General features: G+C 35.5%; 1 protein-coding gene across 4 annotated transcripts in view; it reads left to right on the top strand.

The window, feature by feature from the left end:
• Positions 1 to 19,020, top strand: part of LOC149540067 (Galactose oxidase/kelch repeat superfamily protein) — a 289,836-nt gene that overhangs the window by 162,609 nt on the left and 108,207 nt on the right. For all 4 annotated transcript variants that reach the window (XR_016356343.1, XM_089801257.1, XM_089801256.1 and 1 more), the window contains 2 exons: positions 5,584 to 5,675; positions 10,683 to 10,767. Coding sequence is in view for 3 of the 4 variants with exons in the window: in XM_089801257.1 (XP_089657383.1) it covers positions 5,584 to 5,675; positions 10,683 to 10,767 (177 nt within the window). In the remaining variant the exon portion in view is untranslated. The remainder of the gene's footprint in view (positions 1 to 5,583; positions 5,676 to 10,682; positions 10,768 to 19,020) is intronic.

Here is a 19,020-nt window from a genome sequence, read left to right on the forward strand (position 1 = left end):
AGTACCTTTTTTGCCCTTTAGTCACTTAAGTGAATGTTGTAACTTTTTAAAATAAAGTGACAAATTAAATGACTTTAATAGTCACTTAGTCAGGGAACCATATAATCATTAGGCATTAAAATAGCTGACCAGATGGACTTAGATAATCACATACAATAGCTCATTGGAAAGCTCTTGGCGAGACGCTTCCAAACCCACACTGAGGTACTGAAAATACTGTGCTCTGTTTACTTACAAAAAATAGTATCTGAACAACTTGCCAAAACTGCTCCGATGGGTTTGAAACTGGAAATGCCTAGGTCAAACCTCGAACTGAACCTTGTAAAAAACCTTTCCGCCCCTGAAACCTAGGCGAAGTGAGCGAGCACAAAATTATAATGTCCCAAAAAAAAGGGGACATTACATCATCTCATTCAAGGATTTCCCGCCTCTCCTTTTTAAAGATCTATCTAGATTGGGAGTAGAGAGGGCTACCTCAGATTGCTCCAGGCCTCTAATTTTATCCTCTTCTTCCAATTGAAGTAACTCATTCCTAAGATCATCCATTGTATAACCTTCCCCCCCTCTAGAACCATAAATTGATTGATAAGCATTTGCTTATGATGGTCTATTCCTTAACATCTTATGATGGTCCATTCCTTAACATCTTTTGTAAATGCATTAATTAAGTCTTTTGTAAATGAATCAAAGTAAAAAGTATAACTGTAGCCCCTTAGCCCTAAATGGAACTAGGCCACATCGATTTGCCAACAAAGGTTTCCCATGAATCATCTTTGGCGGGGGTGACTTCATCCTGTAGTGATAGGAAAGCCTCCAAATCCCTAAAGTCTCCCAATGCATCACCAATTTGCCATAAAATTTTCTTTGAAGGAGCAACCTGGAAATTTATAAACAAGACCCATTTCAAAACTTTAATGTTATTAAATGAAATTGTATTAAAGTTGGGTTCCCATTCAATGAATTTCACCTATTGCCCTTTCCAGAAAATTGGATGTCCAAATGACATTTCTGTTCTAAATTCTATCGTTTTACATTCAGGAAAGAGTACATTATTATCAAGGTTTGAAATACTTACCTAGTCATCGTAAGTAGCCCTCATCCAATTTGCAAATTTTGCATTTACTGGGCTCTCGCCACACTTTTCGCAAAGAGGCCATGAGATTTGCAGTAGTCCCACCTTTCGTTAGTGTCTTTATTGCTTAAAATTAGGGTTTGGGGAATTGAAGAAGGATTTGTCAGAGCTGCAAATTGGAATTTGCCTTTATTGTTCCCCCCATTGAAGGGTTTTGCTAGTCGAGGAGCTACAGGGGCAAATCTTGAAGGAGCCGTAGGTTGTGGAGCACCCTGCTTATTGTCCCCAAACCCTAGGGGAAATAGTGTTAGCTCCTAATGCCAAAGGGGAAATTTTTGTTGGCACTAAATACATTCTTATTTCAAGTGATTTTCAGCTTAGGGTTATCTTTTATAGAGGGATTGTCCATTCTGACTTGAAAACTTCCTTCCCCAAATTTTCTTTGCTTAGGCTAAGAATGGGACTCAATAGCTTCATGGTGACATTTTGCCATTGTGGTCACATAATTCTTGGGAGCCTTCGTTGAAGCAAGACTATCCTCCACCAAAGTAGAAAAATAATTTCGGATAGGGATATGCCCAGAGGGCAAACCAAATTTAACCCCTAAAATCCTAAGTGGAACCAAATCGCCCTCAGGAGCTGAAGTAACCCAAGGACGGATGTAGTTATGACTGTTTGTGGCCTGCCAAGTGCGAGCAGGCTGGAATCGCCGCTTTCTGCCCATTTTAAATGTATATAATTTTTTTTTTGGATCGGTAAGAGGTCAAACCCAAGATCAATTATTATTTGTTTTAATTAATTTTTATTATTTATTTTATTTAACTCAAGTAGATTCGAACTGAAGACCTCCAAGATAAGAGGCTCACAATTTACCATTGTGTTGTAGACCTGTTGCCTGATGTATATAATATTTTTTAACATGCAATTAATGTAATTTTTTACATAATCCCAATATATAATTCTATTTAATATTTTTTAATTTGAATTAACGTGACTTTAAAATAATCCTAGTTTCTAGAGAGGCTCCAAAAGATCAAGTCTTTGATCCTCGTAGACAATTTGCAGGCTTGTGTAGACTGTCTTGAATTTCACTAAGTGCATCATCAATATGATTGGGTTTGCTGAAACAAGTCAGCCATGTTTAGGGGAAATTTATGATGGTATGGATTCCATGATAGAAAAATATAGGATATAGTAGCATAAAAAGAGAGTGGCCCCGAAGAAACATTTTTTATGAAGTTTGGAAAAATAATTCACCATTACTGAATTAGGATGTATGCACCATTGTACCTCTTTGCACTATAATCCACCATTTAGGGATAGTGAAAATTGGCAATGGGTAGAAACAAGCATCTAGAAGACTCTTCTCTGATCTAGGAATGGTAGAAAATGTTGGGAAAGAGTTTGGCTTGTTCATAAGACAAATCATATTATTTGTGCTCAGGACCAATACAACGTAGATGCTAGTACATTGTTTTACATCCATGGGCAAGATTATTTGTTCATCCAACCTCTTTGCAATCAAGTTTCTATGACAAGTTTTTTTTTTTTTTTTAAATCATTTTCAACATTTTTATTGTAGGCTATAGTACTTAGCATTCTATAAATATTTTTATTTATTTTAAAGTTGTGTTGGTTTTTTAATTTGCATTCTGTACTTTTAATTTGTATTGACTCATCCCTTCACAAGATTGTAGGCCTTATCAACTATATTTGATCTTCAGGCTAAGTCATTGTCAAGAGTATAGGATCAATCATTTCATCTCTTGACAATGATGTTTCAGTTATTGGTTCAACATACTTTCCCTTGACACTAGGTGTGTTGGACCTTGGTCCACTTGTCAACCATTGTTGTGTAGCCATATGGTGGTGGTAATGGCATTCATATATGTTGTAATGGTTTGCGATAAGTCTACCACTTACATTGGTACATTGATTTGAATTTTGAAGTTTGACTGACTCGCTACCATTGTAGCATGTTTATTCATTAGCCATATAATGCTATGCTTCGGTCCTTGCTTCAAAGATTGTTTTTTCCTCCTTAGCTGTTCATTAGCCATAGCATGCTTTACTTGTGCCCTTTATTCAAACATTCTTGATTTTTCTATACATTGTTTTCAATAAGCAACCTTCTTTGCTTGGCATATGATGGCCTACACTAACTCGTCTTTGGCTACATAATTCATGTCGATGTTTACATTGAATCTTTTCTTGACACAACTGTATAATGATGGCATCTCGGGCCACAGTCTATATAGTAGTCCTTTGTGCTTTTTTTTGGAATAGTGTCTCATGGATTGTTTCCACTCATCACATTTATAGTATTGCACAATAGGTTGCCCTTTAGAGCAACATTGTATTGAACTTTGAACACCTTTTCTGGTATTTTCTTGTTCATCATTATTGTTTGGATGAGTTATTGTAGTTCTATTTTCAATTTCTACCCTTGAGTGAAGAGCTTTTGTGCACATTATTGTTATTGGAATTATAACGGCAATCCTTTGTCAGTTTAAGAATCTTGCAGAAATGTTCTTTGGACAATTGGCCTTGATTTGGCCTTCTATATTCGATCTTGGCCTTACAGGTTGCTTAAGTTGCTTTTCGCTATCTTCCTTGATATGCTTCATCACCATAGCATGTCTTGTCCCAGAGCTTGAACAAATCTCATCTCATTATCATTATTTGCATTATAATCATTTTGTTTTTCCCTCTATTTGTTGTTGTATCACAATGGAAGCACTTTCATCTTCCTCTGCAATGCAGGTGTTAGTGAACCATTGTGTTTTCAACCCTGCAGCAGGTTCTCTTTCAAGTTTTACCAGCAGTTGTTTGAGCTTACAATTGTTTTCCAAAATAATTCATTTCTCTCTTGTTTGGTGTTATAGAATTAAACATCTTCATATTCATCTTGAAGAATCTTTTCCTCAAAGGCTTGTCATCCAAAACTAATTCTCAAATGGTGGTGCATCTGTGAACCAATTAATTACCTCTTTGTGAGTGTGGCTGGGAAAACCACAACCAGTAACATTTGTTTGGTTGCCCATTTATTGTCCAAATAGTTGTGTACATCTTACAATAATGCATTCCATCTTTAAATCTGCACCTAGCAAATTTTGACAGCTTTTTTTCTCATAGCACTCGGTGCGTGGCAGAATAGTTTCTATTTTTCTTTTCTAGTACTAAAGTCCTCATTCCTTTTTGTGGTCTGGGCAATCCATATGCTACTTTGGTCAATTTCAAGGTCCCTTCGTTTTATTATTTATCGTGATTCTCTGCCTTGGTCTTGTTAGTATAGTGTCTAACAGTATCAATCTTAGATACCTCAAATAATGCTCTTCTATGCTTCCCCTTGTTTTTAAGCAAGGTTAGACTCCATTTAATAGAGACTTCCTTGAATTTGAGGATTCTTAGCCAACTCAATGGACTCCTTTGCAACAACTTTGAGCCCAACATGCTTGGCTAGATCTGCACTTGGTTCCTTATAAGAGAGAGGAAGTTCCTCCTCAACTCCAACTGAATCTTCTCTTGTGAGCAGCAAACCATTATGTTGAGCTCGTTAATTTCTTCATTAATTCCTGCTTTGATTTTGTCTGACGTTTTTGTTTCAAAGATATTATTGTAATGAAACTGTGGGGTTTTGTGCCTATCTTAGGGATCTTCTGTCTTGATATTGTTCCATTAGTTCAAAAGACCATCATTTGATTGTTATCTCCTCCTTGACTTCATTGTCTTCGTTTATCACCTTTGTTCAGTATCAGCATCATCAATTACTTTGGATTTGTTCAATTTTCAAATCTTTTCCCTTTTCTTGATAACACCTTTGCTTGTACCACGCACATCAATAAGATTTTGAAAGATAATGTGGTGTGTATTTTGCAAATGCAACAAATGTTAGCTATTGAGACGACAGTACTAAACAACAAACTGTACGAGATAGAAATTAAATTTCCCACAAAGAATCTTTGCATGAGAACATGAATATATGATGCTGTATTTCAGAGCAGTGTTCAATACAGTGGAATTAGTATAGGGAGGTCCTGTCATTAAATTAGGAAATTTAGAGTGACAGCAGAAAAACTATTTGAAGGACCAATGGTTGTAAATAAAGGCCTAACTGTTGGTCCAATGTTTACAAGCAAGGTTTAACACTTTGACTTACACTAACATTGTTGATAATTAACAACGTAATAAACTTAGCTACAAAATAATTCATTTATTTTATGCTGTTAACTACACTTAATATGAAAGGATACATTCCCATCAATGATATCAAGTAATCATGGCCCTCAAGGCTTGATATGTCTGGTAGTAAATATTTATGTCTTGATTTTTCTTGCTGAACCTTTTGTGGAAACATGGTCTTGGATAAATCAAAATAATTTTGGACATAAATTTTTATATACAAAATAATTTTGTTTTCTTCATAGTAGGAGCTTGAACAAGCAAGTTGGTCTTTGGTTAATATTGACTTGATATCAAAGTAATCATACTGCATGTATTATGAAAGGAAGAAAATGAGTCTCCAGCATGGACCCAATTGAAGCTTCCTGGACAAGCACCTGCCCCTCGTTGTGGCCACACAATTACCTATGGAGGTACCCAGGTATTGAAATTTTTAGTTGATGGCCTGTTTCATTTTGCATACTCATGTGACAGAATCAATTTTTCTTAGGATTTATATTTCTTAAACAACTTTAAAAGTTAATAGCATCTATATGTTAAATTATGTATCAAAATTCATATGCAGCAGCTTATGGTTGCTTGTAAATAGAGATTAGATCATATACTGTCACCACCATGTGAAGCACATATCTAATTTTTGAAAGTCAAGTATTTCTGAGGGTACGTTGTTTGAGAGTAGGCCTCCATCCACTCGAGTGATACCATTGATATAAAGTTTTTAGCATCTATATGTTAAATTATGTATCAAAATTCATATGCAGCAGATTGTGGATGTAAATTCGATTTTAGTTGTTAAATAACCATACTTGTTATAAGCATAGAACTAATTTGTGGGATTGGCTAACTAATAAGCTCATAAGGTACCTTGGATCATAGGTTATGGTTTATGTTTGATTGAAAATAAAGAAGATAAGTATGTAGAAACAAAATTTGGTTGTGTTGATGTAAGTTTTATTCTCTACAACATGCATAATCAAATACTCAATGTTTCTAGGTGAAACACCAAAATCTCAATCCTCTCTTGGTATAAGGTCATCTCTCATGCTAAGCCTGCAAAGTAAGATCATTAAATGACTTCAAATTTCCTTTAACTGTGGATACTGGCTCAGTGAAATATGTGATTTTCTGGTAATCACTTAGCAGATTTACACTTGCTCATTAAATGGGTATCAACTGCTTGTACTTCTAAGGATTTGGCTTCACTACGTGCAATGAAAATATGGCTTGATTTTCCAACTGTTCCACTTCAACATAAATTTGAATGTAACTTCTACACCTACTTCTACTTCTAGCTATGAATGCAAGGAATGATTGATGGCCTTGGACTTTACAAAATTTGGCTTTACTAAATGTGGCTTAATCATCGACTCCACTCACTTAGTTTAAGCTTCTAAGGATATACTCAAATGGTTTTTAGATCAATATCTACCCTCGTCAATCCCATCAATGGATGCAAACTAATGATTGGATTTCATTTGAAATGAAGTACTTTTGTTAGCTCACCACACAAGGTACTCCTACCTTCATCAAGAGGCTAGTGGCAATCCACAATTCTTTCATCCAACTAAACTACTACTAAACAACATGAAATTAAATCCTAAGCTAAGTGAGGAAATATGGATCACCATGTAGTAATGCAAACTTGATCACAACAATTCACCGTGCACACAACACTGAAAAGAAGAGCAACTTTGGCATTATATCAGTAACAATTCTCCAACAAGTCTTATTTTACATTTGAGAGGGGTGGGCTTTATATAGGAGCCCCAATTACAATGAATGACCAAGATTGACTTAGAATCAAGGGCCTAGATTAATCCATTACAAACCTAATTAGGGAACAAAAAGAAACTAGTAGAAATGAAGCACAACACAATAAGCCAATGAGAAAACTCAATGGCGTGAAGACCAATAAGAAGTAAGGAAGCTACCTAGCCATCATACAAATCATCATCCAAGATATATGCTTAGTTTTTCTTCTCCCCTCTAGCAAAATCAATGAACTTAAGTAATTTTTCACTTAGTTCCTCCATGTCAATACTAGGAAGTTCTCCATGTAATAACTTCATGACCTCTAACTTCTCTGCATTCTTTATTTTAACTCGACCACCTTATCCTTGGGAATTCTTCATCATTCTTGGACTTCTCTTTCTTAGATGGCTGGACTTTACAATGCTTGAACCCTTAGTATTTCCACCTTCGTTGTTTGAAACTCTTCTTTGTCTTCATCTTTGGATTTGATCCTTGGAGCAATCCCTTGAACACATCAACATCTTCCTTTGCATATTAAATCCATTTCCTTGCGTGATTCGATCATCATCAGGATCACTCCCTTGATGGGAATCTCGTCTTTGAATTCTTTCTTTCTCTTCACCTCGGACTGGTCCTTATGTCCTTATCCATGCTTCTATGCTAATTTTGGTGTTAGAATTATGCTCAAACATTCCTTGCTGTACTTGCTCGATCCTTATGGAAAATTGATGTGAATAGGAACAACTTGATCTCCTTTAAAGATAATCTTTGTTCTTCAAACATTTAATCAAGTGTAGAGTTGACTTGTGTAGGGAATCTATCAATTGAATCCTTGAACTTGTCCATGGTCCTCTTTAAATTTGGACTTGTCCGATGTTCTTGCTTGATGAAAGTTTGGTCTTGGGATAATTCCTTCATCTTGATCCTTGAATTTTCTTTTTGTAATGTCCCCATTTCCAAGATGGATTATAATAATAATAGAGTCTAAATATTAGATTAGATAAACAAACAAACAAATAAATAATAAAGTAAGAAATTTTTATTGAAAATAAAGAACTGAATAAATGATACAATATATAAAAATAATTAACAATATATAAAAGAAATGATATATTATCGATATAATAGAAATCAATATAATACAATTTATTATTATAAAATAATAATCTATTGTTTTTTTAAAAATTTCTCAGTAATAGTTTTTAAATTTTATTAATAATAAAAAGTAAAGGGCTTACAATGCTTTCTCCTCAGTTACACTTCATGAGGATCTATCATTAAATTTTCATTACATTCAGCACCAGATCCTTCCAAAAGGATTTTTGTAAACCCATTGCACAAAACAATAATAAACTTTTTGTCATGCCAAACAAAATGCATAAGTCTGCCTCTGTACAAAAACAAAAACTTCACAGCGCAGCAACATTGAGTCACCATTACACACCACATTCATCAAAACTTCAATCATTCCCTGAGACAAGACCCCTCTAGACATGTAGCATCACTACTTATTACTAGAATGGTTACAAAATTCTCTGAAAATAAAACCCATTCTACCTAAATTGTAATTACATCAAAAACCTGTCATCCTTTCTACAAATTGGACACTTTGATAACTTTGCCATCTTCACAGTTACCCTTGTCAACCAGTGCAATGCACACAATTTTCTTTCCACCCTGAACCAAGCCTCAAATAGCCGTTTGCTAAACTTAGCAGTTTTCGAAGCAAAACATTCAAAAATCATTTACAACCGAGCATTGTGGAAGACATTACCCAAATTAAGAACAATCAAATAAACATCTACACATCTTAAACCCATGTAAGGGCTAGCCAAGAACTATCAAATCACCATAGCACTGGAGGAATGAATTCCCCAATTCTCTCATCCAACAACACATTTGAATTACATTCCTCACTCCAGGATTTATCCTCTCCAACTTTTTGTGGGTCCTTCACCCTAGCCTTCAGCTTCTCTTGCAAATCTGCATGATCCTTCGGCTAACAATTCACCCATTCCTTCATGGCATTGACCTCTTGGTTCAGAGTGCACTCCATGATTAGTAATTTGAGTGTCTACCAGCCCATCCATGCTTGCCTAAACCTCTGGTGCCTCTTGCTTTCAATGAACTGCTACAGTGCATTTTATCCTCGTGCTGTATCCCAAACCATACTCTCTCAATACTACTGAAACAAACCTTAAAGCCACTTTACTCCCAAAGTGAAAATACAGTGTATATCTCCATCATGACGCTTCCATCATGATTTCTCTTTTTTTGTCTGCACCCCACTTGCTGACAATGCTTCCTATAAACAAGAAGACGTTACCATCTGTGAGAAAACCACCTAAGATGTATTTAGGTTCATATTGCACCATAATGAAGTTGAGAATATAATGTAAGAGCCAAAACCTCCACTACCACAAGATCAATTACTTCCTACACATAACTGTAGCACACCTTGAGTTTGCCAGATCTGAAGTCATCTCCAATCAGCTACAATTTAAATAATATACGATTATTAGCTTCCAATCACCACAGTTGAAATCACCAAAGAGTTATTGCGATAAATGATGTAAATACTCTCTCTGTTGGCATATTTCAAACAAATCTAGAATGTGGAGTCTATGCATGATCATTGCAACGATCAAAGTTCCAAACAGATTCATGGAGGTTGTTGATGAATTTGCGTTTATAACTCTTGCAAAGAATCAGCATAAGAGCTATACTTAACCATCAGAGGATCCTGCTGTTCCCATATTAGCTGAGTATGTTTTGCAGCATTTGGATTTCTCTGACAATGTTTAAAACATGTAGCAGTGATATTCTCCCTATTAGCTTTGCGTCTCTTCCACAAAATGAATAAAATGGTAATTAGGACAAAAGCCTCTTTTTGGAGCATTTACAACTAATACAGTCTTCCTCTACCAACACATATTGGAGGTTGTCTGATATTGCTATACCAATCTCTGCTATTACGCCTCCAATTACACCCGATTATTAGCTTTATTGCCAAAGAAGAAAAAATCCCCATACAGGAAACTACCGTATTTATCTCTTAGAATCACACTACTGACTGCTTTGCTAAGATTACTATTGGAGGTCCCATTGAAATTATGTTGGAAAAACCCTTCTGGGGAGGACACCAAATATTATTATCTTCCTCTTGATTACCAGAGTGGGCGGGTGAGGAAAGATGATGAGTTAGTGGCCAGAACAGAACATAATTCATCAAGGTGTTTGTTGATCATAATGCTAGTATTTGCTTGACTTAGCATCTGGGGTCTTAAACTGGAGGAGCTAGAAAAAAGGAGGAACTCCAATGAGGAGAAAAAGATTTTATCGAAGCTCCAAGTTTATTAAGAAAACCTCAAAATGGACGTGCTGTTCTTCTGATATAATACTATTTCTTACAGGCTGACTTCTGGTGTCATTTGTAGTGTCTTATCATTGTAGTATGTAGTATGAGACACAAAATTTTACCTCTTTTTGGGTTTTTGGAAGATTCAGTTTGCTTCTGACATGGTTATAGTAATTTTTCTGGGATTGTGGCCTTTGGGCTTATTATATATTAATTTATTTGTTAACCATCTGAAATTTTAAAAATAATTAAAGAATCTGGAAATGATTCTAAAGTACTTTTTGCATGGATTTAATCACGGCTCAATCCTTTCTGCAGCTTTTAGTATTTGGTGGCCATGGGACTGGTGGATGGTTGACACGCTATGATATCTACTACAATGACTGTATCATCCTTGATAGAGGTAGATGTGTACCATGTAACTTTCAGATTTTCCTGTAGAAGAGGTGCACTTCGCTGTTATTTATTCTTAAAAACTAATGGTTTTGTCTTGTAGTTGCTTCAAATTCATGGGACTGCGATATTTTCCTGTTTTGCTTCTTGTTCAATGCAATCTCCTTCAAAATTACAAGAAGTTATTTCTGTGCTACCTTGGGCTTTTTTAGTACATTATCCTTCTATCTGCAGTGTAGTTCTTATGGTCTTATAGTTTTATAGTTTTATACTTATCAAGTGCTACCTTCCTTTAAATAATGTAAACCTACCAAGGGGTAGGTAAAATTTACTATTTTTAAAAAATTTTAAAGAAAAAAATTTCCAGTTTAGTTCTATTTTAATGTGATTGTTACTGTCATAGTTTTTAGGTGAAACCATGAAAACTAATTGCCTGTTTAGCCTTTTTCATAATCTATGAGATTTGTATCCATTTGGCACCCCACCCCAAATCTTTTTATCTACCAATGTTGTTTCCTTCAGCCAAAAATTGAAATTCATTTTTATACTGTTATTATTGATGTATACTTGTGCATATGGTCAAAGTAGCTTCTATTTGCACAGTTTTATGTGTCTCAAAATCTTATTTTAGGTATTTATTAAACAGAGCATATGTAACAAGTTTTGAATTCTAAAAAATCTATATTTCATAGTTTTTCCTCTTCGCCAAGCTTTTCTCGAGTTTTGGTGTTCAGTCCCAGTCAGCCAAAAACCAACTTGTCAAGTTCGAGGCAAGTCCATTTCTATCTAACAATGTTGAATAGCCTGTTAAGTGTTGTCTTGTACCCTTGAGCAACTTCAACATCTCTATATTAGGCTACTCTTGATGTCACAAAAGGAGCTTAGAAGTGAAAACTCTAATCTTTGGGACTTAAAGCAAAGGTGAGAAGATTTAGTAGAGTGGTTCATTTTGCTTCATCTCTATTCAATTTGAAATGTCCACAATTGGGATCTACCTCTATTTAGTCCTAAACGAGTAATTGCAATTTGAAGTGAGAACTTTAATATATTTATAAATATAAACTTATCAAATATGAAAATACTTCATTATAATATTCAATTTAAATCTTAAGAATGATTCAAAAGATATAGAACCTATCTTGATTTACTGCATTACTTCCTTTCACCTGTGTTGAGTATTCCCTTGTTTCATGATGATCCTTGATGAGAAGTTGTAGGGTTCATACCCATAGGCCTCAAACCGAGTGTAGGTACACTTGGTTTTGTACGTTTGTGGATATGTGTTCCCCAGTGGCCAAGGTACACACCCAACACTATGGCACACCCCCTATGGTAGGTATGCACCTTGTGCGCACCCATACAAACCCACAAGCCCGCCTTAGAAAAAGTGAGCCAAAACTTAAAAACCTATTATGTGGCCTTCAAACACACTTACATTTCATTTTTGCTATCACAATTTTCTTTCCATCTTGGCATTTTGAAGGGGGGTGATTATATTTGAAGGAGATCGGTTGTGGAATTCCAAATAGCTTCCACAAAGGAGATTGAAGTGTTTAAGGTATGCATTGACACCCTATTCTTTAGTCTTTTGATGAGTTTTTTCAATTTTGTGAAGAAGTTTTTCAAGTATTTTTTATTTTTTTTATATAGATTGTAACAATGGCTAGTAGTCAATTCAATGGGTGGGGAGGGTAGTCAAGAATTCAAAGTTGATGGAGACTTACAATAAGAATTTCACAACTTCTTGGAGGGGGCGATTTATTTTGAAGTGCAATTTTTGTAATGTATAATATTATAGCTCTTATTACTAAGTGAAACTTCATTTTATGGGCCCTAGTGTAACATCCCGAGTTTTCGGGTCTTAATTAACTAGTAACATATTCAAAGAAAAACAGTTATTACTTCGTTTCATAGGAAGTCAGTTATGTCATTCATGTTCATGTGAATAAAATTTACCGTTAAAATTAGTTGGACAAAATTTCCTAAAAAACTTGAAACACCATCAAATCAAATTACTATAGAAATTGAAATCCACATACCATGGAAACTGAGATCAAAATCAAAATCAAAACTAGGGATGCTTCTGCAACCACCCGGGTTAGTCCACAAATACCTCTATAACAATATCACAAAACGACTTCTATCGAATACTATTAAATAAAAATCAAATGATGAATATCATTTAAAAACCACTATCTCAAAATCAAATGATGATTACAATTAAATACCGATATATTTAAAATTAGGGCATCACATACCACTGTATCAACTAGGGCATTGTTTACCATCAGATCATTTAGGACTTCTAATACCGCTGTATCACTTAGGGCTTCTAATACTACTGATTCAGTTAGAGCTCCTGATACCACTGTATCATTTAGGGTTCCAATTATCACTCAATCGATTAGTGCTTCAATTTTTTTTCCTTCCGATTACTTAACTATGACAATAACACAAGATTAGAAATATACTTATATTCAATATTCATATAAATGAAAAACAATCCATGAATTTATCTCTTGCATCTAGGTGTAAAATAACGGTAACAATGAATTAACTCAATTTAATCTTACCTCCTCATAAATAAAAATGATAATACCTGTTTCTGTTAAACAATTGACTACATAGCTTATCTCTATTTGACTCACGACTGACATCTTGGGGAGAGGTGAAACATTGTCAGGGGCTTAACCACCCAACCTCGGACCAAATCTTATCCCCTCACGATCTCTAACGAGAAGGGCCCTCCTTACCCGAAATAGGCAGGGGTCATCCTACCATCCACTGGGCATCCTGGTATTTAACTCACCATACAACTTGGTAGCAGGAGATCACAATAACAAGAATGTGCATGAGCTATTAATTAATTCATATTAAAAATGATAAACATTGTTATGTCATATCTGATACTGTTTCATATTATTATAGATTCCTCTCTTTCACTTCACCACCCTTTTTCATGGCTACACAGCTGGGTGAGTCCCAGGTGTTAGGAATTCTCAGAACAACCGGTTCTATCAATTATACATGCATCCAACATTTCACAATATGGCTGCAATTCTGAAAATCAGAGCTTTGCCTTGAATCTGTGATGAAAATAATGACTTGGATGCCTCCAAATGAGCCCAAAAGGTTCTTTTATTCACTTCGATTTACAGGTCTAACCCTAATTTCGAATTAGGGTTTCATTTGTCCCTTTATTATAATTTTTTCTATTATAAAGTAATCGTAATATTACTTTATAATATTACATGGGCTCTTTTATTATAATTCACTCTATTATAATACATGTATATTATATGTATATATAATTGTTTTAGCACACTCAATCAAGTATATATGTATATTTAATAATATGTGTGTGTTGTTGTGTAATCATAGCAGTATACAAAAGAGGGATAGTAATCAAATGCTAAAGGTTGATATGCCTCATGCATTTGATTTCATCGATGGGAATAATTTCACTAAAGCTACAATTCATTAACACCTTACACTCATCCCTAAGGAAGATGAAGATGAAACTGTTGAGCATTTTAGATCAATCTCGTTATGCTACAAATCTTAACCAAAACATTAGCAAATAGAAACGAGAAAGTCTTTCCACATATCATTAGTGAGGAACAAATTGGATGATATGTGGAACAAACTAGGTTTGTTCTAGGCAGATCAATTTATGATGGGGTGATAATTGCCCAAGAGGTGATGTATTCAATCATATAAAATAAGAACCTTAGCATGCTATTTAAACTTGACATTATTAAGGCATTTGACGAAGTAGACTGGAGGTTCCTATGCGAGGTGTTATAAAATTTTGGCTTTGCAAAACAATGGATCAACCTTATATTTTAATGCATCTCAAGCCCAAAGTTCTGAGTTTTGGTCAGTGGTACTTCAAAAGGATTTTTTGATAGTTCCAGAGGTATTAGACAGGAAAATCCTCTATCTTCTTTTCTTTTCATTATTATTGTGGAAGCTTTGGGAGGATTAATTTCAAAGGCTAGAGAGAAAGAGCAGATAAACGAAATTGGAATCACTACTGAATTGGACCTTACCAGTTATCAACAATTTGTTGATGATACTATGCTCTACAGTGAAAGTAGCGTTGAAGAGGCTACGATGTTTAAAACTACTCTAGATTCCCATGCTAAGGTATTTGGCCAAGGAATCAATGAGACCAAATTAGAAATTTTCCTTTTTAACACAAATCTTGAAATAGAAGGGGATATTTATAGAAGTCTGAACTTCAAACAAGGGAAGTTACCTTGTGAATATCTTGGTTGGCAAATGTGGAACGAGACCATATCATTTCAAAAGTCAAAAGGAGGACAAAATCTTGGAAGAGGGGGGTAGTTATCCTTTGTTGGGAAATCAACATTGATTAAGTCAGTTTTGGCGGCTATCCCCATTTATCAACTTTCCTGTATTGACTTGCCTTTCGCGAAAACAGTTGAAATTAATAAGACTCTGAGATCCTTCTTTTGGCAAGGGATTGCTGAAATGAATAAGTTGGCATTGGTAGCTTGGGACACCATTTGCACACCTAAGGAAGAAGGGGGCTTGGGAATAAAAAATATTAAAATCTAAAGAAGTGCTAGGGAATAAAAAAATATTAAAATCTAAAGAAGGGCTCTAGGAGGCAAGCTGATTTGGAGAACTTTTAGCAACCCAAATCTGAAGTGGGCAAAATTCCTTAGATTCAAATATTTGAGAGGTAGGGATACCGTGAATTTATTCAAGATGGCCGGTCCCCCCTAGGGGATCACGGACTTGGAACTTCATGACAGATTGTAGAGAACTAATTTCAAGCAAACTATCGTGGAACTTGGGTAATGGGAAAGAGGCTCTACTCAAGGAAGATTCTTGGGGTGGATATAAGAAATTAGAGAGTTCATATAACCTCGAGCAGTCCAATAGGACATTGCAATCTTCATGCGGGACATATGTTAAGGATCATATTAAATTAGCCAACACCAATAAAACCTTAGGATGGAGATGGAAATCATCTGGCAATGTTGACATCCTGAAGGGGGAGAAACAAGTTATAACTGAAACTCTTAGGAACAAATGTATTTCTCTAAACAAGGAGGATAGGTTGGTCTGGGGTGGGTCTAAGACGAGGATATAACTCAAAAGACAGTTACAAAGTTCTAATGAAGCAACACCTTAGACAAGAATCTGATCTTCCGTTCAACTTACGCAAAGACAAAAATTGTCTACCTAAAGTAGGAATATTTTCCTAGATTTCCCTCTAGAAGAAAATACTTACAATGGGTAGGTTTATGAAAATGGGTTATGAAGGCCAAGTAGATGGCCACTTTGTGAAAGTGATCAACAAATTGCAGATCACATTTTACTAAATTCCAATCTCAATTAAATGTTGGCAATGACTATGCGAGAAATCGGGATGAGTAACTACTCTTCGAACTAGTATACTGGTATTTTCCAGTGCTGGCCTAGATTACACAGTCATAGCATTATAACATACTTTGGACAATTATCCCTTCTATCATAATCTAGGAACTTTGGAAGGAAATAAATCATCAAATCTTTAAAGATAAGAGAATGGAAATCCAACAACTCATCAGTTAAATCGAAGTAGTTGTGGCGGAAATAGTCAATAAAAAAATTCATAACAATACATCTAAAGAAGTCAACATGTCCCATTGGGATGAAAAGAGGTGGGGGAGATGGGTAGGACTAAAACTACCAGCCGTTATTAGGTTTGATAATCAGGGTAACGCTAAGGAAAGACTTGCATGTGTTTGGAAAATACCTAAAAGAGGATGGTTTAAATTGAGCTTTGACGAATCCTTGAGAGGTAATCCTGAGGCAACTGGCCTTGGTTGTGTTATTTACAATTGGGAGGGTTGTGAAATTGCCTCAGTAGCAAAACCCCTTGATTATGCCACAAATAAGATGGCAAAGATATCTGCTTTGGTTGAAGGATTAAGATTGGGTAGAAAGATGAATATTGACAAATTGGAAATTGAAGGGGATTCGACAAAAATTAGGTATGCTTTGCGTAAGGTAGCATGCCAAGTTTGAAATAAAGTTCCCTTTTACCCACTACCCTCAATCTTTGATCCTTTCGAAAGAGCACTATTAACCACATTTTCGGAGAAGGAAATACTAAAGTTGGTAAATTAGCTAATATGGGAGATGATGGAATCAACTTAGTTAAATTGGGAAGCTCATAAGGTCTATCAATTTATGCACTTCCAATCCTGATTATAACCTTTTTGATTTTGGCACTACCTACACTCATTAAGTTATGCTCGATTATATATATGGAGGGGATATAGGAATTTTCCCTTTATCTTAAATCAGCTGCAGACACTTGCTTTATCTTTTAGTGAGGGCCTATTGGGACGGTCATTTCATCATTAATGTACTTTGTCTTGAGCTCCCTATGGAGTTATTATGCTTCACTCTTCCATCAATTACTGGAGTGATGGTTTTTAGATCCCTTACTAGAATTTCTAGGAAGTTTTAGATTTGCTCGAAATTTCCCTTTCCTTAATTTAGCATCCTTCTTATACCTTCCTACCCTCTTGTACTTACTATTTCAACAAATCTATCTGAGATAATTTTGTTAGCTATGAAGTTGACCATTTGCCCCTTAACGTTCAGATAAAAAACAAAAGGCATTTTGTAGCCCCATTAACCCCAAAAGATAGGATTGTCTTCTCAAACATCTAGATGCTATATTGCGCAAGGCCATTGGGATTGTTATGGGTGAGCATTTTTTCAACCATGACTTCATTTTTTGGGTTAATTATGATATAATGGGTATTTTCTCTGCTATTCTTCTCATGGTTAGGATCCTAAACAAGAAATAGTTTCTTTGTGTTGGGAAATCTTAAGTAGGGAAATTTCAAGTGGTTTAGTACATGTTGTCTGTAGTGTGGACGAAAATTTGGAAATTCCTTACAAGATGATTATATGGCTCATCCCTTTGGAGCATTGGTGAACAATAGAGATGTCATTAGGCAACCCATTCTGATGTGTAAGGATAAAACTGTGTTTGAGAACCATTTGGAGTCAGTTGCACGAAATATCCACTTCCTTTTATAAGATGGCTAAACGTGGTGCCAACTATGAGTGCGGTTTGGGTAAGAGACTACATGCATGAGGAAGGATATGTTGTTTCAGACTACTTTGAGTATTGTGAGCTGGAGAAACTTTAGGTGATTCCTCCAATTATTATTAAGGCATCAATGCTTAAGGAAGAGAACTAGGTCAAAAAGACAAAGGGGAAGTCATCCGTAATAGAGGAAGGACCCTCAATGGTGATCACCAACAATGATTTGATGAGGAAGATGCTATACTTTTTAATAGAATAGTATATAGTATATAGATAGTAGTATTCTATGGTTCTATGCTTATGTCCTATACTTAGGTTTTATAAGGATACGATGGGCCCTTTGCATCTAGGACCCAATTTTGTCTTGATATAACTTTTGTGATGTAGGAGCATCCTGGGTTGCCTTGCTATACTACCCATCTTTGTGCATTCTGTTAGTTATTGATGAGTTGCAGTTGTTGCCAAGTTGCAGCATTAGCAGAGCGCAGTGATTGCCGAGTGCAATAGTACCGAGTTCCCTATGATAGCTGAGTTCCTGCTTTGGCCGAGTCCTATGGTTGTCGAGTTCCTTTAAGTGTCGAGTGAGCTCGCTGGTTTTTCGATGCTCGGTTCCTTCTTTGACCGAGTTTGTCTGTGATTCGTTCTTTGTGAGAGCCGACTTGTTTATTTAATTTGAGTCATGATGTAATAACCCCAATAGGTTATAACTTCTTCAAACACCAAAAATCTTTATACTTCAGTTGTTTGACATTTCGTCAAACACTTTGCCAGCAAGCTCTGATACCATTGTAATAACCCACCTCTAATCTGCCCTCAAAAAAATGCCGATGAAAGCTCAAGGAATCTCATCAAACAATTCACATGCAAGGGATGTATGACTGATATAGTATTTCAGTGAGCTTCAAATGACTTTTTCTTCAATTTGCATCAATGAGAATCTTGTGCTAGAAGACTACAATGGACTACACAATGACCTAACATGAGTGTGCTACTAATTTTGACAATATTCAGTGCATATATATGATCTAAGCATGAGAAATGAACACCTACAGCCAACTAGCATTTTTACAAACAGTTGGTATGCAAACTAACTAGTTGATAAATAATGATATTAAATTGCTTAAATGACACCAGCAACTATTATCTTCTTAACTGCAATGAAAAATACAATGCTCATGA

Source organism: Cupressus sempervirens, chromosome 9, assembly GCF_028749045.1.
Source record: "Cupressus sempervirens isolate cs-2001-9-10 chromosome 9, ASM2874904v1, whole genome shotgun sequence".
Lineage (NCBI taxonomy): Eukaryota > Viridiplantae > Streptophyta > Pinopsida > Cupressales > Cupressaceae > Cupressus > Cupressus sempervirens.